Source organism: Suillus subaureus (assembly GCF_016647635.1).
Source record: "Suillus subaureus strain MN1 chromosome Unknown BJ212scaffold_21, whole genome shotgun sequence".
NCBI classification, from domain to species: domain Eukaryota; kingdom Fungi; phylum Basidiomycota; class Agaricomycetes; order Boletales; family Suillaceae; genus Suillus; species Suillus subaureus.
In genome coordinates, this window is record NW_024538577.1 from 576,267 (window position 1) to 599,378 (window position 23,112).

Below are 23,112 nucleotides of genomic sequence, written 5' to 3' on the forward strand. Positions count from 1 at the left end.
CTGCGTCCGGCCCCGAGTCACGCAGTCACACTTTTAGTCATGCATCATATAAACTACACCAATACGCTACCCAAAATATTTTGTGGAGGTTACAAAAAAATTGTACAGAACTCTGTTTCTGCCATGGTGATGCTTCTGTAATTTTGGGCGGCACACTGTTCTTCACGGCGTCACTAAGATATAATATTACCTGAATATTTACTGATCGGAGTGCGAAAATCACGGCTGATTTGTCATCGTGTCATCAAGCTCTGGCTCTGCGCAGTTGACGCGGGCTTCATCAGACCACTCAATAGTTGTATTCACTTCCACGGTGCTTATTCTACATGGCATCGATCAGCAGCTGGTTATGGGGAACTTCGCAGCTTGACGACGCTGTCGGTGAGCATGCTCAGCAATATCAGTGTGCTTTAACTCATTATCACCTTTTAGACAAGGCCACCTCGGAGCTCATACCGAATGGCTCAGAGGACGTCGCTCTCAATCTCGAGATATGTGACCAGATACGCTCCAAGTCAGCACCCGCAAAGGATGCCATGCGTGCGCTCAAGCGCCGCCTTAATCACAAGAATCCCAATGTCCAACTCCTCGCACTTGGCGTAAGTCATATCATTCCATTCTTTACAACATTCTCTAATCCCAGCTCGACAGTTGACAGACGTCTGTGTCAAGAATGGTGGCGATCATTTCTTGAGCGAGGTGACCTCAAGGGAGTTCATGGATAATCTGGTCTCCATCCTCAAAATGCCTGGTCTAAATCATTCTGTCAGAGATGACATCTTGAAGTATATACAAAATTGGTCTTTGGCTTTTGAAGGCAAGCCCAATCTTAGCTATGTGAATCAGGTCTATAAGACTCTCAAGAGTGAAGGTATTCACCCAGTTGATCTGTCATCATAACGTTTCACACTTGCTGCGCAGGACATCATTTCCCTCCAAAGGACTTTGCCCTGGCGAACTCTGCCATGGTCGATACGTCAACCGCTCCAGAATGGATAGATTCCGAGCTGTGTCTGCGATGTCGCACTCCGTTTACATTTACCAATCGGAAACATCACTGTCGGAATTGTGGACAAGTTTTCGATCAACAATGTTCATCTAAATCCATACCTTTACCTCACTTCGGCATCACTCAAGCTGTTAGGGTCTGTGATGCGTGTCACAATAAGTTGCAGAAAAAGGCTGAGAAAAGGTACATATGTTTTTCTCATTTATAAGCCATTCTGATATGCCGCCTCCTGACAGTGACAAGGCACACCGCCATTCTGCAAGTATGTATAGCCCGCGTCACAGCAGTGCACGCGACCTCGCAGACGCCGAGCTCCAGCGCGCTATTGAGCTCTCTCTTGAGGAGGTCGGTGCCGCTCACGGACGCAAACCGGGTTATGTGCCCGCTCAACCCTCCGCGCACGATTGGCACGTTTCCGAACCTCCGCTCGTGGACAGAAAGACGCACCCCGATCGTAAAGTTGCTGACGCGGATGAGGACGATCCTGATCTCCGTGCAGCTATCGAAGCAAGTCTTCGGGAGGCTAGCGCCCCGAAACCGAGCGCCCCTGTGGAGCTTACAAGCACAGAATCATACAGTAATGTGTACGCCACGTCTCAATCATATCCTCCCACTGTTATGCCTGCCCCACAAGTGCCGAAGCTTGCAAGTTATGATCTTGAGCCTTTGGAGACCGACGCCATTCTTACATTCAGCCAGACAGTGGAGCAAGTGCAGTCCCAAGGTGGACGCGACATGTCGCGGTATCCTGCTGTCAACGAACTATATGATAGAGCAAACGGGCTCCGGCCTAAGCTGGCGATGAGTCTGGACGACACCGACCGCAAAGAACGTGTGTTAGTTTACTTGGAAATTTCTAACTCTACTGATACTCGCACGTAGAACTGCTATCAGAGATGCACGAAAAGCTTTCGCAAGCCGTCAAGCTCTACGACAAGCTACTGACAGATCAGGTCTCACATCCCACGTGGCGGCGTTCTCCCCAACAGGCCCAACCTACGACTGCACTAGTGCGGCAATCCACACAAACTCTTGCTAATGGTCATAGTCAATGGGCGCCATCTCACCATCATGCATCCTCCGTATCTTCCCCGGTTTTTGCGCCACCACGGACCGACTCTGTCCAATACGCTCCACAACCTCTTATCTCCCGACCCATATTATCCACTGTCCCCGAGTCAGAGCCTCAGTATGCCCATTATGCGGCAGGATCATCACAACCATATACTTCAGGGGCTCCCGGGCCTTCACAGCACCTCACGGCTCCACTCGCTTCGCCACCCGCACCTCCTCAATCTCAGCAGCCGGCTCACTTCACTACTCCGCCGTTATCTGTATCCTTCCTCCCCCAGCAAACCCCTACTTCTCCTACCCTTCCGGCCAACCAACCCGTGTCAATATCCCAGTTCGCCAACACTCCTGCACCGTCTCAACCACCACCACCACCACCACCACCCGCACTTCAACCTATGGTTCCATCCCTTACTCCACAAACGCCAGCCCTCGCACGGCACCACACCGTCTCAGCACGCACTGCAATATCCCCGCCGCCTGTCCCACTCGCCCGCTCAAGCACCGTATCGCGCGCGTCCCGCCCTCAGTATCAGCAGCCCTTACAGCCACAGCTCCCGCAATTCCCCTCTGCACCAACGGCAGCACCGCAATCGTTCGACTTGTACGCGCCATCTGCGCCTACGACTATTCCGGAGCGACGAGAGGAGCTGTTGATTGATTTGTAGTGATTTTTTATTGCTACGGTGTATGAGTGGGTCACAGTAGGATCGCGCACGGTAGACTGATAGATTAATGTGAATGCACATAGTAGTTGTGAACATGTTTTACATGTAATAATCATGTTGCAGCGGTCGTCTTCATTTATCATGAAACTGCAATAACTTAGTCTTGTGCTACTCAACGGTTGCAATTATTAGATACGGCTTATATACAATGCGCGCGAGGGATTGTCCTCTAATCCGGGGGTTCCGGTTACATGATGTGTACCGGAAAGCATGTACATTTGATCATGATGTACATCATCGAAGACCTATCAGTCTCAAATCCAGACTTTTTTGAACACCAACCCGGTTTCTCCAAAGTCTGGCCCATCTATGGGGTGGGGTGCCCCGGTACAAGGAACGATACGATTTGAGTCGGGGTTGGGACAAGGGGTCCCAGGACTAGATTATCAGTACATAGAGTCTTACTCAATGGACAAAAATTGGAATAAATAAAGAAGGAACGATACTTATTTCTGCGGGACCAACGAACGGGTACCGGACACATCAAAGGGGATATATGAGGCCCCTCCACCAACGTTGGGAGTCCGGGATGGATATGATAAGTTTGCATTCGAGTAAACTACATAGTACTGTAGTACTAAAAAAACTACGCAACGTGCACATGATTAGGTACCTACTACAGAAGAAACTCTTACAATATATGTGGGTATCAAAGACTGAAAACACACCTCTTTCCACTCCGAGTCAGCACAACGTCAGGCTTGAAAGTCCGCTTGATCACTTTGACTCTGTCTTCCGTGACGCTGAACAGCTCTGGGAACCAAGTCCTGACCTCAGTGAGATCCTCCCCGAGAAGCATCAGCGCGACGGCCTTGGAACTCAGCCACGCGTGCACCATGCCCTCACCGGAGTAGCCAGCCGCAATCCACTCACCGGGAGCAGCAGTGACAACTGACTTCAGCTTCTTCGTGTTTGATTTCAGAGAAGAGGGTGCGGACGAAGCAGGAGGTGCCTTCCTGCCAGCCACATTAACGTGCACCTTTCCAACCCACGGCATCCCATCGGCCGACTCACTCAACAAACCGCTCCAAATCGCCTTCACTCTTCCCTCTGCCCACAAACCTACACCCACATCTTGTTCATTTGTGGGAGTGGTCGGTAAGGCCTCAGCACCCCAGCTCTCCGCTCCGAAATAGATTGGCATTGCACCACCCACATGCGCTGCGCTGTGCACGCCATACATTGCATTATTTCCGCTATCCGTGCTCGACTCAAAGCCTGCGCCGAACATGAGTTCGTGCTCGCCTTCTGGGAGTTGCGTCAAGTAGTCGAAGCCCTTACGTGGACTATCAAAGAACACGAAACTCCGGCCGCCACGTAACGTGCTTGCATGGAGGTTACGACCAGGCCGCTGCGCGGTCATAGTTTCTCGAATGGGAAGGATAGCTCCCTTGAGAGCGGGTAAGAGCGCAGGCGCGTACGCATTTGTAAGATGCACAACATGTGGGGTTGTAATCACCCCGCGTGCTGTAGTAAGTCTATAGAATGGGCAACTTGATGTGGGCTCATCGATTGATGTACAAGGTGCGCGGGTGTGAATCTCAAATCTAAGTTGTCGTAAATGATTGCGGGCCACAATCAAAAGTCAAAGACTTACTCTTTGGGGTAGTCTGCAAGAAGGCGGCTTAAAATCGACGTCACAAAGCGATATGGATGTATAGCACCAGCTCGCGTGGTAATACAACCTACCGCAAGCGGCGAAAGATGAAATTTCTACCACGCTGTCAGTCAGAAGTCACGATGCTATCCCCCAACATACCTCTTGAGCGTCTAAGCCCTCATAGCAGGCATATGGGCCTGCATGTTCGCCCATATCGCGCTGATATACTTGCAGCTTCCGCTGTGCCTCTTTAAACGTAGGCTTATCGAAGTACACATCGACACCCTCGACGGCACGACACTGTGTATACTCTGTGATACCTTCCTCTGCAGCAATGGCCAGAATCTCGTCCAAGTGCGCCTTCCGGAAGCGCATCATCTTCTTTGCCATATCCTCGCCCACTCTTTTCTTCAGGTCTTCGTAGTCATGGTATGTAGCGGGAAAGATATGTCCCCCATTTCTGGGCAAAACACTAATATCGCATCAACGATCTAAGCGAAATGGGCGCTCATTGCTCACCTGCCAGTGGCCCCTGAGCATACATCCTGGGCTTCAAGCATAACGACATGAAGACAGTCTCCGCATTCAAGCAGAGTTCGCGCAAAAGAGGCGCCGGATATACCGGATCCAATAATAACTATCGTCAATTATTCATCTGGCGACCTCCAAACAGGTACACGCGTACTCACCCACGTCTGCATGGGAAGGCAAATTCTCCTGTGGCTGTGGTTTTGCTATTGAGGTTGCAGGAATCGTCCAAAAAGAAGTTGTTGGCTCCGCTATAGGTAGACCGTCTGGAACGCCACTCCCAATATTCTTCTCAGCAGACGAACTGCGAGAGACTGGGAAAGGCTGCTTGGAACGGGAAACACAGTTGCCCATGAGATACTGTCGTGTCACTGGGTGATGGAGAGAGTTGGAAGCGAGAAACTAGTATGGAAGAGCGAAGAAAGGCGCCCATGCTCATGATAACGCGGGGCTAACCAAATGAGAAAGTGCCACATTCTTGGACAGCCCCAGGGCACACACTGGACTGGTTCGGACACGTTACGAAACGTGAGGAAATCGGGGCCCTTATCTTATCACCCATGCGCACAAGCACCTCAACCAGAGGCAGCCTTGCCACATTGTGTGTGGCACAACTACCATCGCAAATTTGCAAGCTTATCTTGAGAGAATGCAGGGGGTAGCGTGAGTCCTAAAGCCAGATACGCCCTGTTTCAAGACATGAGAATAGAAGTGAGGGAGCTGGGTGCTGCATGTTAACCATTGCGTTTCACTCGTGTCCCGGAATCAGACACGTGCTACGTCATGCACCGTCGAATGTGTGCTGAAGATCGAGGAGAGCTCTATGAGGCAGCACCCCCAATAACAGCAGAAACCCAACTGGTCAATTGGGACCAAATCCCACTAGAAGTAGTACGCATCTACGGTATCCAATATCACTTGGCAACCCTAGATTCGCAGTTTGAGCCATAATTAACTCATTGAGTCTCGTCGGTATGTACTATGTTATATCGATGATTTTGATATTTGAGCAGGTGTTGCGGTGTTCTTTAGTGGAGGCGTCGATAATTATTGCTTCCGCGTTGAGTTTTGTTGCGTTCGCGGGTCTAGCCGATATGCAACACAGTCGGACTTCCAACCTCCACACATTACTGACTGGAACAGAGAAACAGCATTGTAGCACTTAATTCAGTCAGGCAGTCAGGCCTCTCCTGACAATTTCAAAGCGGCGCTTGATGATGATTAATTGATCGCACATTGCACACGAAAAAATTCTGTCAACTTCAAATCTAATCATTTTAGAGGCTGGTAAGAACGTGGTCTAACATAGCGAGCATCTGCAAGAAAATGGACCTTTGAATGATGTCTAGGAGCGTTCTCGTCGAGTGTTCTCGTTTCGTCTCTTCGAGCTTCGACAGGCAGGTAAGGGTTTGGCGACGTTACCTTCGTATTGTCGAGTCAAGTATCTTCCTTGGTTCGTTTGATCAGCGATCGTCAGAAGGTATCTTTCAGAGTCTTCATGAAGTCCCTCTGCAGTCGTGCCAGATATGCGACCAGTTCCTCCTCAGGAAGCGAAGAGTGATCTAAAGCCTGGTTCAACTGCGCATGAAGCTGACGAGGTATCAAACATTCAGAATTAGGAGTGTTCAGGAACCTAATTGACGATACCTTCAAAAGTGCTCGCCTACGAATGGTCAAGACGTTTATGCAACTTCCCTCCTCGCAACGCAGGTTTTTTTCGGTAATGACCTCAGACACTCGTCTCGCTTCAGTGAGTACGTCGTTGGGGAGGTCAGCTAATTTGGCTAATTCCAGTCCTAATAGAGACTGGTCCAGATACCTTCTATACTGTCTGTTATCTGCGACTCACCATAGTGGCCTGTATTTTCAGGAACTCCGTCAAGGATCCTATAATTATGTCATCAGCTGGGCATCGTGCATCATAATGATATGAAGTTGACTTGTATTGGAATGTCAGGCCGAAGTTGGAGGCCGATGGACGTGAACGCTGGACAACAATCCGTAAAGAAGCTACAACCGAGAGCGATTTGAAAGCACCTGAACAGACAGATGCAAGCTGGACAAGTTCGTCATGTATTACTGGTCAAAAGAATAACGACCACTCACTTCACCACAGCGGGCTGTCGAGAAAGAGTGGTTGATAGCTCGTGAAAATGGCTGACTGTCGTGTTAACGCGCGAGTTAACCTAGTAGTCGCATGCTCACGTAGCGAAGAGAACAAAACACTGAGGTTCTCGTAAGAGTAAAGGCCAGGCACGAGCAATTGTGCTTACTTTTAATTTGATGAGTTCCTCTGCAATAGCATGTGCTATACCAAGACCCTCAATAGGAGATGTCCCTCGACCCAATTCGTCGATGAGTACCAGTGTTCTTGGGGTTGCAATGCCTGGAGGGAGTTCAGTATGAGTGACAGACTCATCTATACATCAAGACCTAGGATCATAGCGGAGGATGTCATTTCATTTGCAAACGTGCTAAGGTTCTTCTCTATATCGTCATCATTGGAGAGTCGAGTAAGTAAGGCGTCATGCAGACTTGGGAGAATGAGTATATCAAGATTTGATTAAGTTCACCTATGACTCACCGAAAGCTTGCATACTCAGCAGGCACAAAACAACCGACCATTGCCATCACAGTGAGAAGGCCCGTTTGACGCAGATATGTGCTTTTCCCTTGTGGAAACGCTGAGAATAATCAGTGGGACGGGTGCAGACGCACATTGTACCTGACATGCTGTTAAAGAGTATGGACATTTACACATCTAGACAATGAATCATTTATGAAACGCACTTTGGCCCCTGAACAATGTGAAAGTGGGCAGCGTCGCTGCAATAAATATCATTTGAAACGACCATTCCGGCAGACTGAGCAGTCTCAAGGATAGGATGACGACCGCTCTTGATCGCCAAGGTATCAGTAAACTCGGGACGCACTAAGGAAAAAGTTTGTTGGCATTCTTTGAAAGGAGCCTGCACTCCGTACCATAGCTTCGCACTAACGAAGAATTCGTTAGACTGAGGAAAGTGCAATAACTGGGATGACGGACTGATGGAGACATGAGAAAAGGACCATAACAAGTCGATGGTTGCAACCTGAACTAGCGTTGAGAAACCTGGGCTTTGAATGGGAATGTCATTACCGCTTCCGAAGTAGAATAGAGCACTCCCGAAAACGCGATAATCTGTCCTACAACGTCCCGGATGATTCTTTGCATGTTATCAATCTCAAAAAACAATGGAGTCACAACGAAACCGTACTTGTCGCTTAAGACCAGCGTCTCCTCTAATGAGTCTTTCATTCGAGCGTTCATTTTTTTCTATCATCTGATATCAGACCATTTATTGCCCTTTCTGTTGAGTCTCACCAGATCAATGCTTGAGAACAGCCAACGACCCCGTTGCGCAGACACGTTAATGAATCCCTTCGGCAGCTCATCCTCAAGCTCACCCTTCTTCAGAGCAAACACGAAGCCACTTTCTTGGTAAACAAGAGTAAGGGGAAGGGAATACCGTTCGCTTAGGGCATGGTTGAGCTGGTATATGTCTGCGACATTTTCTTTGAAAGTTCCACGAGCAACATCCAAGAGACGGTTGCGGTTTGCCTGCAACAATGAACCAACTTGTAGAAAGCCAGTGGTTGCCAACGTACCTTAACTGCGTATACTCTTGCGTTTATCGCGCCGATCCCCCCCTAGCAAGAGGTTGTTCAGGCAGTGTCGACAATAGCATACTACAATTACCTTGACTGGCCCTGCGTCGTCGTTGAGGTTTTCCGCGATGAGCTCCTCGATCTTAGTTAACCGTTCGTCAGACAATATCTATATCCATGTTGGAGTATGAGAAGCTGCGGAAGCGAAACCGCAGTGCAGGGCCCACGTCATATATTATTAGCAGTAGCTGAGACTTGCATCCATTCAAAGCCCTCTGCAAAAATGGAAGGCTTCGGATAGCAGTGCGCAAGCTGAGTATTTGTGACACGCGGGAAAAAGCTCCTTTTGCTGTTGTTGTTGGCCGTACTTCAGAACACCCAAGCTATGGGCTGGAAGTTATGTTTAAGTCCACGCCACGAGATAGGGCTCACCGATGAGATGAGCTTGTCAAAGTCCATCTTGTTTAAGATTTTTAAGGCATCCTTGATCTCAGTAAATTTATCCTCGTTGTGAATCAGCTCTATGGAAAGGTAGAGGTCAATAAAGCACAGCAGAGTTTTGCCAATGCCAGACCTTCCACAGCGTCTAGGCGGGCATCCAAGGCGCTTTGGGCTACAGGCAGGGTATATGGAATTAACTCAATGGGGTCCCATAATGCAAGTACTTGCCTGTCAGGGGTGCCAGTATATTCGTTCGCAAGAGTCGTGTGGCCATTGCAGTGGAGGTATAGTTAAGCACCCTAAAGCATGTCAAACCACGACTAATCGAAGAAATGATGCCAGATACCCAAAGAGAGAATGCGTGGATTTCTTACGGGTCTGATTGCTGATTAGCTCCAGATTTCTAACAGTTTCGGGGTCAATCATCATCGTCCCCTCGACAGGGATATAACGTATACGAAGAGAACATGCAGAAAAGCGGGTGTTGAGGCGGGTTTCTACAAATTTGAAAAGAGCACATGCAGCTGAGAGTGTATAGTATCTGCATGCTAGTAATTAGAAAAGTAGATGCGGATATATGCGGATATAACGACTTGTCTGTCACGGAGACCAGTGTAGCCGCACGCTCATCGTCTTCAACACAGAACTGAGCGATAAACTGATAGCCTAGACGATAGTTAAGCGTATGTATGCGGGAGAAAATGTATCGTTAACTAACCGGCGCTATCATTCCAGTATTTTCTTGGTACCGGTTCGATGGGGACCTGAGGAAACTCCCCCCTGATGAACTGCACCGACAACGATGACGATGAAGCTCCTCGCGTGGCAGACGCAGGAGTGAGGCTGGTGTTTGTAGAGGATAGGAACGTATCTGGAACAAGGATCATGTATGGCGTATATACATGCATCTGATGTAGGGTCTTAACGTATGTAGAGCAGTCCGAGAGCTAATTCGTATGTGTTAGTTGCCGTAGATTAGTAGGAGACGAGCCCTTACCTGAATGAGCATGACTCTACCCGTATCTTTATCGAGAGCGGCCATACCCACTTCGTGCGCAATCCCTCGGCTTTCGATGAGGGCGATGACAAAGCTAGCATCGTGCATGGTGGAAGCGGCGGTCTGGGGACGCGCCGTCCCAGGGCATGACTGAGCAGTCCATAGTCGGGACGCACTTGTCTGCCGTGTATACGGACGCGACTGCCCAGATTCAGGGCGCGTCGATGACAGTTCGCTGACTGACCAAGGACGTGCAGAGCTCATGGGTGCAGTTATGGTCGCTTGTGGAAGTGACAAGCTTGAATTATCGGTTATGGTTTATTTGTTTATCGAACATTACCCGAGCCGCCGCCTGCCACTTACCTATATGCATATCAATAGCGGCCATAACTTGGTCAGGCGCACTTAATATGAATGTTTATGAATGCCCATGCCAGTGCTGCTGTGTATTATAAAATGAGTTCATCACAACGTGGTGGTCCACATTTTCTCCATCCTCCATAATTCAATCCAGACAACCTTTCGGGGTTGACAATCCTGAAACTTTCCCTGAAGTACTGGACCACCTTGCTGACTTATCTTCAACTGTCGTTTCCGTAGATCGATGTCACTCTCGTCAGTGAATGAAGCAATGCAGGACGTGACAGGAAAGTATGTCATGCTTGCCTATTGTTCGTCTTTGCATACTTGATGCCCATCTTTTTAGGGACCAAACAATTGTACGCTGTCCCATGATCTACTGTTGCAGTGGCTGATGTACGTATCTCATGATTTAGTATATTGGGTTCGTAGGTTTTACCATATTGGTTTGGGACCACCTCGTCACCAGCGGAGATGAGGTGCGACATTGGCAATTGCACCAGAAATCGGTGAAACTCAACACAGTACTCAGATCGAATTTATCTGGAAAGGCCATAAGGGGATCCGTGAGTGGCTTCACCATATGAATATGCGTTAGTATCTGAACCTGCTTAGTTGTATACTTGTTTCTACTGGTATGCATATGATTGACAATATCTACCAGTTAAAATCTCACATGTATGGGTCTATGTCCCAGAACCGATATCTTACTCCTCTCGGCTTTATCGTGAATCTGGTTGGTGAGTACATCACTTTTGGCTCACAATTTTATCCGTGACCTCTTCTACTATCAGCCTACAACCTCCCTTCATGGAGCTACAAAGTGAGTTTTGATGTTTTATACCCATTGCCAGTGATGAATCTTAGAAACTTGACTGCAGAGGTCAGTATTGCACTGCGCTTCTGGACTCAGTTGACATTGTCCAAGTTGCCAGCATTTTGTCCGATACGAAGGGGCTATGACAGCTATAGGAATTGAGATAGTCGGGCTAATGATGCTGTTACGGTGAAATTTGTTCCCCTCTAAGAAAGCATCTGCTGATGACGGAGCACACAGGGTCATTGCAATGTATAGACATCAACGGGCTGCCGTTGTGCTGGCGGTATTATTACTGCTAGCTTGGATCGTAGTGACTGCATGGCTATTGACTTATGGTGGACGTATGTTTTCATCTTTGCCACGCTATGCATGAGTTCATGACAAGCCCCCAGCTGTTATTCACACAGACAATATTCACTGTGAGATACTCATTTTTTGCACACGACAACCTTATTCACGTTTTCACAGCTTGTACCATGGTGTTCAATTCGTGTGTCCTTATATACGACTGATGTGCGGATGTGAGTTCTGAAATACTTCCCAGCGGCAGTATTGCTTCGGCTTCAGCTTGGTTGCCTCTCCTCTACGACACGTATGTCTTTGGGTTGACGTTCAACCGCACGTTTTCTTTGATCCGCAATAAAGAAGCAAGTCATGTTATTCGTACTCTCTTCGCAGACGGGTTACTGTATTACAGGTGCGCGAGCCATACTCTCCGGGTATTAGAGCTCACCAACCATGCAGCGTCATTTGCGCCGTAAATCTGGTGTTGACAATCATGATAATTAGAGCTCACCAGGGGGTGAAAAATATTGCCGCACAGTACGCACATCTTCGTGTTTACTCAGATCTTGTTTGCTTACAATACACTGCACAGGCTCGGGCTTCTGTGAGTCTTTATTGTAAACCACGAGTAGCAATGATTGGCTAACATCATTCTATTACAGTCTCACCGTGAGTACAAATTGAAGTGTGCATTTGGCATAGCCTGACCATTTCCGGTCAACAGGTCACAATGATGTCAAGGATCACTCTGAACCTCAAGAAGGAAGCGTATTATGGACATAGTCGCCTTCACTTGCAAGCGGAAAATATTATCATGTCTACACGCAATCATGCCATATCAACACCCTCAGGGGGAGTTGTCGCTCTTAACCGATTGCGATCACACTCTGTCCCCTCCACAGCGCCCGTTGGGTCGAGGAGCCGTGCGCGATCTGGCTCTACAAGTTCTCTTTCCCCCACTATGCGAGCCATCACTTTCGCAGAGAATCCATCAATCTCTGCTACCCAGCCTCATTTGAGCGCAATATATTCTGCTACCAAAATCTCGGGCGCCCAAAGTCCCGTGGGGGGGAGTCCAGTTATCGAGCATGCCGACTGGCCTTCAGTCTCAAATTCCAACGAGTGGAATACTGCTGATATTGTATGATCTTGTAGGGATTCCGTATCCCTTACGCACCGACTGGACCTTCAAATAGAGTTCGCGTCAAGTGCGCCCACGTCAGTCACGGATGCGAATAAGCTCTACGCCTCACATCAGACTTACGGGGAAACAACCCTTACTCTCCATTTTCTTTTCGTTATTCTACATTCTCCTTCGTCACTCTACCCTGTACTCATGTACCACGAGACCGTCCTACACCATATATGCTTTCTCTCTTCCCCATGACCTCTTCCTAGTTCCGGCCGTATCAAACGCTCTCAGAATGTATTTATACAGCGCATGTACTCTCATTTTCGTTAGCAGAATACTACTCAGTGATTTCCTGCTCCAAGCTTGTCAGAAAACCTCAGAAGTCTCAACCGCTCGTCCTCTCTCGCTCTAGCTACTAGCCTTACGTCCACTATTCTCTCCTCGCTCGTCTCATCTCTGTGACACGACCATTGTTCTACCATCTCTCTCAAATTTATTTCATCCTTCCCCTTCTATTTTCGTTATCTTTCTACTCGCCTATCTGTCTTACTACTTCTTGCGCGTCTCATATTTTCCTGTGTTGTTCTCGATCAATTCCCCTTTGTACTCGTCAGCCACTCTACAATCTCAATCATACTGCTGCTCTACCTAGTCCGTAATTGTGTGTATTATTTCAGATAGGGCAGAACACATGTTGTCCAGACTAATTGATTATGTACTGACCTTGGCCGTTGCATTGCCATGTATAGATAAGAATGAGTGTCAATTCCCGAAAGATATCTCATCATTGTCTCTGAGCAGCTTCAGAGTCGCTGGCCTATGGCACAAACGAAATGCAGGTGTTAAAAGGGAGTAATGAGAGAGAAAAATGAGATGCAACCTTGGGCCGCTTTCAGTCTCAATCAGTCAAGCTAGCCAGAAGTGCAGACTGAGTGCAAAGATCAATCTTTCATCAGCAACTCAGTTCACTCTGGACAGCACCGGACAGTGCCGGACAGCCCACAAGGCACACAGCTTGGTCCCCAGGCTACCATGTCATATTAATGCATTAATTGATGATAGTTACAAGACTGATGTAATGCATTAACTGTTGTAACTATCAGTACACCAAACCTGTAACCTAGGTTACCTTTTATTAAATTCTCCAAGTCAGAATATAATCCTGGCTAATCCTAACCAACCACTAACCACTAACCACTAGCCACTGACCACTAACTCCCTGACCTCTAACTCTCTAACAAGCCCTCTAACCTCTAACATCTAACCCTTTAACCAAAATTTATAATTATCACCAAGTATTAAAAGTAAATTAAAAGTAGATTAAAAGTAATGTATTATTGAGCATACAATTATTGATGCATTATTCCCACAAGGACAGGGGGTGTGTTGGAAGTCAACCTGCCAACATAGTACATAGTGTTTCGTTTTTTATTTGACTTAGACTCTCATTCACCACACTGGCGGAGTTACCATATTAGGCAACTCCATGCATGGTACTCTCATTACAGTCTCTCTGCATTTTCCCCCAGTCTCTTGTACTTGACTGGGGGTAAGTCATATACTAGTATACACACTACACTCCTTACTGATGTACTATAGAACTCACTTGAGTTTGTTCTCTTTAGATGCTTGCCATCTTTTACATGTTGTTGCCATTGAGTTTGCAAGATGCTGCCCTACATGAATACAGTTAGCATGCTAGACTTGTTAGAAGTGAGCATATCCTTGCCATCCAGCCTCAGCCCACAATCAGAGCTGCTTGACCAACTTGGGACCATGATAAGGATGTTTTATGATGTCTTGGAGTGACTTGAGCACAGATGCATAGATTGGGCAATATTCCTTGGTGGTGAATTTTGGGATGATTTTCTGCTCCCATTTTTCATGAGGCTGTTGAGAATGCAAACAAACTATGAAACAAGTTAGTTTGTTGTTGAATGTGAAAATAATAATAATAAAATACTGCAGCAGAGACCAACACCAAGCATGACAAAGGCAACTGCTTGCTGAAAATGTCTGAATGTCTTTGAGCGATTCTATATGGTCCAGTGTACATGAAAATGATGATGGCATCACAGAGTGCAGGGTTGGCAAAGTTCCATGTTTTTCCCTGCAGTGCCTTGTTATTTAGATACTCATAAAATTATACGGGCAGCTGTTAAGGTCGTACTCAAAGGGGTAACTGGATCTGAAGGGCTTCGGCCTCAGCTCGTACACTGTGCCCCTTACCCGAGTATTGCCCCTTATTTCAGGAAGGCAAGCCTAGTGCATCTGGAAGGTCGGATGAGTAGCGTAATGGATCCGGATGACTTCTGGATGAGGAATAAATATCGTGTGGCTAATCTGGACGAGTCCAGACTAGAAACTAACAGTAGTGGACTGTTGGGGACAGAGGCGGATACAGATAGACTATAGGAATCAATCCTAAGTCTCAGAGGGTGACAAGAGTAGAGGTACTCAAGTCTGGAGGACAGGAATGAGCAGAACTAAGATGATATTTGAACTGCCATACTACAGAAAGTTACAGGAGGTTATATACTATAGGTATCTAATGGAATGATCAATCAGCAGAGTCTGAGGCTATGTACGAAGCATGTGGATAGTCTATTGGTAAGTAGAAATGGATCACAAATAATGAAACAGAAATGAAACATAGGTAGTGGATAAGGGAGCAGGACGGATATACAGATAACCGAAATACCAGAGTTAGGGGGTTACCGAAAAGAGATGAGCGCTGGTTGTGGATTCGGATGAGTTGTGGACTGGACCGGATGAGTGGACAGATTGAATGACGAGATGTTGGAGGGGGATAAGATGTGGATAGCATCTGAGATAAGATGTGGACCTGAGATAAGGGTCAGATCTGAGATCTGGATATGTGGATATGACAGCAGCAAACCTGTTTGTCTGTACCATCGTGTAGAAACTTTGAGCCTGCCTTTAACTCAGTAGCCACACCTTGGACCCACAAAGCATGTTCTTGAGGTGGGATATTTGATGGGGGACAAGGCCAGGCATAGTTGAGGCAATCACAATGACATTCTTCTTGAGCTCAGAGTGCCAAGTTGAGAGATCTTCATATAACTGGATGACAGGAAGTATGAGAGAATAGCAAACACAAAGACCAGTGATAACTTATGAGTTTTGCCATATTGGGCTTGTGAATAGGCCAATAATCTGGTACTTTGGTCAGATACACATGCACTGGAGAAGACTAAAGCTTACCAGGTTCAAATTGTTTACTGGCTGTATCCCACTGGTAAAGAACAGCTAAAAGGGCCTCAGAGACAGAGCCTGGTGAGTCTTTAACTAGAGCTGGGAATGGGTTCTCTAGTGCATGCTGGGCATGACACTCTTCTTTTGCATCCTCAAGGAAACTCTTCTAGCAGGCTGGGTAGAACACCAGCTATGTAGGCTTTGGCCCATCAGGTGAACATTTGGCTTTAGCTGGTTGCTGTGTGTTGACTGGACCCTTGTCATTCTTTGGATCCTTTGTCATGACAGCATGGCATAAGAGTTCTAGGGAAGCAGGGTCAGGAAGATGGGGGTTGCCTGTTCTTCTTATGATGCCAATTTAAAATGTTGTTGGCTACATCTGCAGGCTGGAAATGAAGTAGTTGTTGAGTGCTTGGGGATAGGCCACCAGACAGGACATCATACCTGAGAGCCATCAGGTTCCTGAATACCTTGAGTTTCATTTGTAGACTGGTGTCACACCTGAGAACCACCAAGTTCAAGTTCAGAGACTTCAGGGACACATTGAGCACCCTCCAAGGCAATCTCATTACTTGATGGTTTGTCAAAAGCTAATGTTTGCTTGGTGTTCATGTCATCTTTGTCGCAGGAGTATTGAAAGTCAAAGTCGGGAGCAAGAGTGGAAGTAACATGGACCAGGGAAGGTTCTGGTTCCCAAGAAAAACCTATGAAATAATCAGGGTGACCATGGTGACCATCATATGCAAAGATGGCATTTACCTGGGTGTACACAATGGTACTCACCAACCTCAGCCCAACCAAACTCCCTTTCACCAGCATTATCACCATTAATAGAATTGTCATTGTCTTCACCACCCGCACTACTTTCACCAGAGCCTGACATATCCAAATCATTGGAATTGGATTGTTGCAATGAATGGTTAGTCCCAGGTTCAGAGCTGACTGTTCGTAGGGACAGGTCCAAATAGTCTTTGGAAAGAGTCAGAACAATGCATGCAGTGGACAAAGGGTGTGAAAGTAGGTCTAAGGTAGCTGAAGGTGGCACTGATCATAGAAGATCATCATTGGCTGGCCCACTAGAAGACTGATGGCCTCTAGCAAGGCTTTGAACAGCGCTGCAGGCACAATACTTAGTGTCTTTCTTGGCTATCATGATCACTACATAAGAATTGTTCAGTGCTTGCAGATCTGGCTCTGTTCCAGGTGGTACAATTGGTGGGCTGCCTTGAGGTGTTTGAAATCTGAAGTGTCCACCCATTTCGCAGAGTAATAAACCCAGTTGCAATGATTGATGGCTTGACTTGCCACAGGTGATGTCCTGAAGTAAAAATGAACACTTGATTTAAATATGATATGATGTTCCTCACCGGTTCAGCTTGCAGGTCAGGGACAGAAGATGTCTATTTGAATGATTGATCATTGTATCATCATAAAGAAAAAATGCCTCACCTTGGCTTTTTCCCCCTTCTGATAGGAACTCATGATGGTAGAGCCTGTACTGTTTGAGATGCTATATGGCGGAGGAGGCTTCTAAACACTTAACATCAGCCCCAACTGCACAGATAAAAAATTGAGCTTACCTGTGGATGGCTGCCACAGCCCTTTCAGTGTGATTCTGGAGCAAGAGGGTTTGCTGAGATATTTGGCACAAGGGTCATGGAGCCCTTAGGTTGGCTTGTCCATATTGGGGCTACCAGAGCTGCACCAGCTTTCTCTAGTTGAGCATTCCTTCCTCCTGTACCTGTACCAGGATGACCAGAATGGCAAATGGGGGGAGCATTGACATTGGAAGGTAGCTGCAGCGACACCAAACCAACTTCATCTGCTGTCTGCACCTTCTTTCCTTGCCCAGTGAGTGCTAGGATACCAGATTCTGCAACTTTGCGCTTTGCCTTCATTCTTTTGGGGCTAGATGTAGCTTGGGGATGAGGAGGCATGATTGAGACTGACAAAGGGTAGGAACACCAGAAGGGAGATAAGCGACAAGACCCAGACAAAATACACTCAACTCTTAAGGGATTTGACTTGACCAACTTGGACCAAGCAACATGTCACACTTGTAGGCAGTATGACTCAACCAGCAGTGTAAGTGACTGCATTCCTGCAGGAATATAGTTGAATGGAGGATCACATGAGGAGAACAAGCTCAATGTTGTAACATTGCATACTAGCCAGGATGTTCCCAAAGTCATGGGAACAGCTGCGATGAGTCACTACTTCTGAGTTGATGGCAAGAAGGGGTAAAACATGTAATGAATACTACAATGCAAAAACATAAACACTGCATGGGTGAAAACATATACTAGTACTGTGTACACAAATGAAATCAAGATTGATGACAAAACCAGCCTAGCTACTCTGAGTTTGATGTCTTGTTCCTCTTCACAGGTTTGACAGTCCACTTGTCATTCAGACCGCACTTCTTCACTGTGGTGCAGTCCATTTCCTTCATGATCTGTCCTGATGCATGCACATCCTGCTTATGCTTATCTACCAACCTCTTGTGGAGCAACCGTTCAGGGCCCAGCTCAGGCTCGCCCTTAAGAAGTCCAGTGATGTGTTTGTCCAGGATCTTGAGCAGTGCGGCAAATTCAATGGGTCAGTGGAGAACCTGGCTGTCAACACTGCCAATCTGAACTGGAAAATTGAGCCTCAGGAGGTCCATCCACTCCAGTGTGAGGGGAATAAGATCCTGGAAGTAGTCATCAAACTGCACTTGGAGTGCAGCTTCACCCTCACCCCCTGTGTAGAATGCAACCTTGTTCTCAAAGCATCCCACAATATTCCAGTTGCTCCACACATGCAGAAGCCATACTTTTGAAGGGTTCAAATGGCATTCTACACCAAGAGGGCTGCTGTACTTGATGCAGATCCAAGAAAAGACATAAAATAGTGATTCAAGATCATCCAAATAGTCTTGCTTGACAAATTTTATTGCCAAAGGTGATGATGACAACACCCCTTTTTTTGCAGTGTTGGAGACCAAGAACTTTTTCACTTGCTGCAGGAGCTGCCACAACATGAACAGAATTGTGCCCTGCAAGTTGAGTCAGTGAATGTACTCCTGAATCAATGATCCACTTACTGTTCCACCGATAGTGTATGTATTCTCTGGTGTGATAGTCACAGTGAATTCCCAGTCAATCAACATTCCAAGGCTATTACCGTCAGCATCCTTGATCATTGCATTGTGGAGGCTGCAATCATGATGCAAGATACCCTGTTGATGCACTTCCTGTTGAACTGGGGTAACAATCACTGGTTAGTATCAGCATGTGTATTATGAAAGAGGGATGCTTACTGGCCACAATGTTGCATATAGCTTGAATAAATTCCAACTTTGTTTGAAATTTATGCAAAGGTCGCCCCCAGGGCTTCATGACAAGCCAAAAATGAGTGTGCTAAGTGCCAACTAAGCTGGGGAGCTCTTGATATTGGTAAATCCTCATGTTGTTGACCTCACCAGTCAACAGCTTAACCTTGCTGAATTCTACGAGTTCTGGGGCACCATGAACACCCTGCATTGCCTTCAACATAGCAACCTCATTTAAGATATCTTCATCATCTGCATTCCCAAGGACCCAGTGGTCCTTGATGGTGTACTCTTCATCATCTTTTCTAGCCAAGTAGCAAACAGTGCCACAACTAACCAGGTCATGACTCAAAAACAAAACCAAGTATGCACTTCAGTATACCTTAATACACACCAGTTGAACCACCTTATGATAAGAAGAGAGAAGTCAAACTCATCTTCAATGAATAGCGTGTCTAAAACGGCCAGTGGGAATGGCAGACTGGCGGGGGACCTCCTCACATCAGGGCATTCATGAATTCAGAGATGTAGATAGGGCAGGGGCCCTGTAGACTAGCTAGTACTGTATGACATAGGGTATATTACCCCAATGGACAGAAATTGGATTTAAAATAAAAATAAAAAAACCTCTAGGATATCATACCAGTTGTCATTGACTTGAATTTCACTGATTGGCGATGAATTCGGAGGAATGGAATGTTGGGAAATAAAAGGAGCTAGCAAGGCAGGAGTGGCCAAGGGAAGCAGTTTAGAGGGGAGTGTAGGAAGACCAGTCCTAATATCAGGCCACTCATCTTGTTCAAGTGAGGGGAAGGTGCTTGATAAGCCTGAGGAATCACTGTCAAGAGTGTCTAGGCAATGTGGGGACAAAGGTTTGTATGATGACGCTGACTCATATCCTAACTCATCTGACTCCTTGTCTGACTCCTCACCTGACTCCACTGACTCACCTGACTGCTTGCCTGATGCTGCATCTCCTGTCTTAGCCTGTGTACCAGATTCACTGTGAGTGTCCCTCTTTTTCTGAAGACACAATCTCCTAGGAGGAATGGAATGACAGAATAACACAGGGAGTTTGAGCTGTTGAAAATTCATCATCATATTGAAACCAATGCACTTGCCATTGCTGAAGACAATCAATGAGAGGATCTGCAGAAATTTGTTCTTCTGCCAGCTGATATGAAATGGAGGGGATATGGCAGAACCAGAGTGGTCATATACATGGACACAAAGTTCACAATAGTGGTTGCATAAAGATAGCATGAGAGTGAAGCACCTCCAGGGCTGGTGCTTCAAGATGATATACACCTTGGTATCAAGGGATTTCACAGCACACTTCCCTGGCTGGTACTTGTTGCTCATTATTTCAATGACAACCTTGATGCCTCCCCACCCAGGGTTTGGTTCATCTGACATAACAATGTCAGGTTTGCAGGGGATGTCTTCTCCCTTGATTGGGGTGGTTGAGTGGGCCCCACTCCATACATGATTCACTTGCTTAGTTTTGAGTCCATCATGTCCAGAAAGTGCCGCTGTGAGGGCATTCAAAAGCCCTGCAACTATGTGCTCAGTAGTCATGTTAGAATGGGAAGCACTGCCTCTGGGCACCTGACTCCCCCCCCCCCCCCCCCAAACGGCTGTCCCTCCTCATGTTTTTTACCCTTTTTGTTTGTGTGCTTTTTTGGGGGCAGATCCAGCAGCCCCCAGTTCCATATCTTTGCCTTGCTATCCCAAAGTTCCACGGAGTCTGTTGGTTAGTGTTGACAAAACTGATTATCAATCCACTCATTACAATATTGAATCTGAGAGAGAGGGATCCAAAGATCCTCTGCATGAGGCACTCAAACCTTGAAGGATTGGAAAATGATGGATAGAAGATGCCCAAGGGGGGTACTTCATTTGATATGACTTGTGGGCTCCTGGAGGACTAGTTGATTCAGCTCTTGAGTAGTTAGCCTGTCCATCATTGGCACATCATGAATTAGAGGAACTTTGATGAAGGATCCCAGTTTTATTCTGATCACTAGTGTTGAGAAATATTGTTTTGCCTTTGACTTTGACTTTGACTATGACTTGGATGATTTGGAGGGCATTGTACTCAGTGATGATGGTCAAAGGTTGGCATAAGAATATGTGCAAATTTTTCTTATCTCTTATCAAACTCAAGCCATAAAGACTAGTATAGTGAAAAGTGATACAAACTCTTCCATAAAAGCTACATTGAAAGAGGGAAGTAAGTGCTTTTGTCCCAAAAATGATTCAGTGTCATATCCCACAATCCAGACTCACATTCCATAATATTCCCACGCCTTCTGAGCCTATGTCCAGGACCCCACTTCATATCCAACTCATTCCCAGATCCCCTTCTGCTGTGTGCTCCACACCTCAGCAGGATCGACTATGCTCTGGATTTACCCCTGAGCTCTGGACCATTGGATCTCCACTGCTAGCCTGATCCATACCCCCCTGTCCCATCCACCCTATGCACACTCCATCCAGTAAGACATCTGGACTTCACCTCATCTTGGATCCTGGACTATATTCACCTCATCATATTCTGGTCCTGTATCCACCTCATCTTCCAGATCTCTAGATCTCCAGACCTCCAGATATTAACTCCGGACCTATTCCCACCCTCTGTCTGATATCCTGCACCTATCCCCATTTAGGCATCTCTGCCTTTCTGGCTTTTGGTTACCTCTTCTTCTGTCTTGCTTATTGATCCTTGTATGAGTCTTCATCTCTGAGTTCATTTAGTTATGTTCCATCTTACTTACTAATGTGTTTCCACATGCTTGTACATAGCCTTGCTCCTTTGCTTACTGATCCCCTCAGATAGTCTCCAGTATATAACCCCTGTAGATACTCCTGTGGTTTCCTTAGTTTGAATATCAACTTAGACTTGCCCAATCCTCTCTTGGACTTTGGTCCACCTAAGTCTGTCCTACTCATCAGGCCTAGGGATTGATTCCCTAGGCCAGAGCTTTGCCTTTCCAGCACTTACCCTCTTTCCAGACTTAGGTCCAATCCCTGTTCTCTCCAACTCTACCTTAGGGTAGTCTACCTCTGTTTGCTTCTACATTGGACTTTGTCCGATGTAGCCCCTATTCCTTCCGGACCTCCGGACCTCCTGTCCCTCATACCTCTGGGCATCCTGTCCTTTGGATGTTCCACCCTCTATACCTTTGGACATCCTGTCCTTTGGATGTTCCACCCTCTATACCTTTGGACATCCTGTCCTTCGTACCTCTGGACATCCTGTCCTTCGTACCTCTGGACATCCTGTCCTTCGTACCTCTGGACATCCTGTCCTTCGTACCTCTGGACATCCTGTCCTTCGTACCTCTGGACATCCTGTCCTTCGTACCTCTGGACATCCTGTCCTTCGTACCTCTGGACATCCTGTCCTTCGTACCTCTGGACATCCTGTCCTTCTGTCCTCCATCATCCTGCCCTCCTGTCCTCCTGTCCTCTGGACCTTCAGACCTCCTATCCTTCCATCCTGTTTCCTGTAGAAGTATTACCTTGCAGTGGGAACTCTCCTGAACACTTTCTGCATTCCTCCAGAACTCTCCTGCACTCCTCCAGCAGTCCTCTAGCACTCCACCAGAGTAGCCAGCCTCCAGAAGTCCCCAGACTTTGTTGGACCATCATTGGACTCCCTCTGAAATGAAGGGCACATACTCGGATAAGGGGCACAGTGTACAAGCTGAGGCCAAGCCCCTCTGAGTCAGTCTCTCTCTCCCTTGAGCAACATGGTTCTTAACATCAGCCTCTGGAAGTCCTCCAGACTTTGTTGGACCATCATCGGACCTCATATGAAATAAAGGGCACATACTTGGGTAAGGGGCACAGCATATGAGCTGAGGCCAAGCCCCTCTGAGTCAGTCTCTTTCTCCTTTGAGCAACATGGTTCTTAACATTCAGCCATAACTCTGACGCATGCTCAACACTATTATAAGCA

General features: G+C 46.9%; 5 protein-coding genes across 5 annotated transcripts; 2 read left to right on the forward strand and 3 right to left on the reverse strand.

Annotated features, from left to right (window-relative positions):
• Nucleotides 1-177: 177 nt before the first annotated feature.
• Nucleotides 178-3,195, forward strand: BJ212DRAFT_1363613 (uncharacterized protein). Its single transcript, XM_041335992.1, has 6 exons — nucleotides 178-381; nucleotides 433-599; nucleotides 652-871; nucleotides 922-1,192; nucleotides 1,246-1,841; nucleotides 1,892-3,195. The coding sequence occupies exons 1-6, from the start codon at nucleotides 327-329 to the stop codon at nucleotides 2,746-2,748; spliced, it is 2,166 nt and encodes a 721-aa protein (XP_041191881.1). The 5' UTR covers nucleotides 178-326; the 3' UTR covers nucleotides 2,749-3,195.
• Nucleotides 3,196-3,248: 53 nt separating this feature from the next.
• On the reverse strand, nucleotides 3,249-5,290 carry BJ212DRAFT_1513734 (FAD dependent oxidoreductase-domain-containing protein; the record flags this gene model as incomplete). Its single annotated transcript, XM_041341665.1, has 5 exons — nucleotides 3,249-4,355; nucleotides 4,406-4,521; nucleotides 4,568-4,868; nucleotides 4,928-5,045; nucleotides 5,098-5,290. 5 exons carry the CDS (start codon nucleotides 5,288-5,290, stop codon nucleotides 3,458-3,460), a joined length of 1,626 nt encoding a protein of 541 aa, XP_041191882.1. The 3' UTR covers nucleotides 3,249-3,457.
• A 900-nt stretch (nucleotides 5,291-6,190) lies between these two features.
• Nucleotides 6,191-10,286, reverse strand: BJ212DRAFT_1569199 (muts domain V-domain-containing protein; the record flags this gene model as incomplete). The annotated part of the gene is made up of 27 exons (XM_041342021.1): nucleotides 6,191-6,732; nucleotides 6,786-6,823; nucleotides 6,877-6,923; nucleotides 6,974-6,992; nucleotides 7,043-7,093; nucleotides 7,142-7,161; nucleotides 7,210-7,322; nucleotides 7,370-7,470; nucleotides 7,521-7,608; nucleotides 7,662-7,669; nucleotides 7,727-7,868; nucleotides 7,919-7,930; nucleotides 7,983-8,028; nucleotides 8,076-8,142; nucleotides 8,194-8,252; nucleotides 8,301-8,537; nucleotides 8,585-8,626; nucleotides 8,676-8,753; nucleotides 8,812-8,967; nucleotides 9,017-9,105; nucleotides 9,159-9,197; nucleotides 9,254-9,324; nucleotides 9,372-9,566; nucleotides 9,619-9,691; nucleotides 9,744-9,972; nucleotides 10,023-10,202; nucleotides 10,263-10,286. The coding sequence occupies 27 exons, from the start codon at nucleotides 10,284-10,286 to the stop codon at nucleotides 6,410-6,412; spliced, it is 2,547 nt and encodes an 848-aa protein (XP_041191883.1). The 3' UTR covers nucleotides 6,191-6,409.
• Nucleotides 10,287-10,434: 148 nt separating this feature from the next.
• On the forward strand, nucleotides 10,435-12,980 carry BJ212DRAFT_1363681 (uncharacterized protein). Its single transcript, XM_041335993.1, has 16 exons — nucleotides 10,435-10,673; nucleotides 10,729-10,741; nucleotides 10,799-10,861; nucleotides 10,915-10,948; nucleotides 10,998-11,017; nucleotides 11,080-11,122; nucleotides 11,177-11,205; nucleotides 11,309-11,388; nucleotides 11,440-11,543; nucleotides 11,595-11,621; nucleotides 11,671-11,692; nucleotides 11,747-11,899; nucleotides 11,947-12,024; nucleotides 12,080-12,091; nucleotides 12,150-12,156; nucleotides 12,212-12,980. The coding sequence occupies exons 1-16, from the start codon at nucleotides 10,627-10,629 to the stop codon at nucleotides 12,632-12,634; spliced, it is 1,155 nt and encodes a 384-aa protein (XP_041191884.1). The 5' UTR covers nucleotides 10,435-10,626; the 3' UTR covers nucleotides 12,635-12,980.
• Nucleotides 12,981-16,025: 3,045 nt separating this feature from the next.
• BJ212DRAFT_1300706 (uncharacterized protein) lies at nucleotides 16,026-20,726 on the reverse strand (the record flags this gene model as incomplete). The annotated part of the gene is made up of 16 exons (XM_041333026.1): nucleotides 16,026-16,109; nucleotides 16,280-16,297; nucleotides 16,337-16,539; nucleotides 16,619-16,879; nucleotides 16,913-17,153; nucleotides 17,203-17,235; nucleotides 17,285-17,345; nucleotides 17,416-17,450; nucleotides 17,530-17,780; nucleotides 18,004-18,094; nucleotides 18,222-18,407; nucleotides 18,447-18,872; nucleotides 18,921-19,093; nucleotides 19,137-19,157; nucleotides 19,299-19,448; nucleotides 20,099-20,726. The coding sequence occupies 16 exons, from the start codon at nucleotides 20,724-20,726 to the stop codon at nucleotides 16,026-16,028; spliced, it is 2,862 nt and encodes a 953-aa protein (XP_041191885.1).
• Nucleotides 20,727-23,112: the final 2,386 nt, after the last annotated feature.

What these genes read in the sequence shown, in the direction of transcription:
- BJ212DRAFT_1363613 (XM_041335992.1), top strand. Translation starts at nt 327, where the DNA reads ATGGCATCGATCAGCAGCTGGTTATGGGGAACTTCGCAGCTTGACGAC. An exon ending in CAGAAAAAGGCTGAGAAAAG is followed by an intron (nt 1,193 to 1,245) that starts GTACATATGTTT and finishes GCCTCCTGACAG; the next exon opens with TGACAAGGCACACCGCCATT. An exon ending in CGACACCGACCGCAAAGAAC is followed by an intron (nt 1,842 to 1,891) that starts GTGTGTTAGTTT and finishes ACTCGCACGTAG; the next exon opens with AACTGCTATCAGAGATGCAC.
- BJ212DRAFT_1363681 (XM_041335993.1), top strand. Translation starts at nt 10,627, where the DNA reads ATGTCACTCTCGTCAGTGAATGAAGCAATGCAGGACGTGACAGGAAA. An exon ending in TTGTATACTTGTTTCTACTG is followed by an intron (nt 11,018 to 11,079) that starts GTATGCATATGA and finishes TCTATGTCCCAG; the next exon opens with AACCGATATCTTACTCCTCT. An exon ending in CTTTATCGTGAATCTGGTTG is followed by an intron (nt 11,123 to 11,176) that starts GTGAGTACATCA and finishes TTCTACTATCAG; the next exon opens with CCTACAACCTCCCTTCATGG.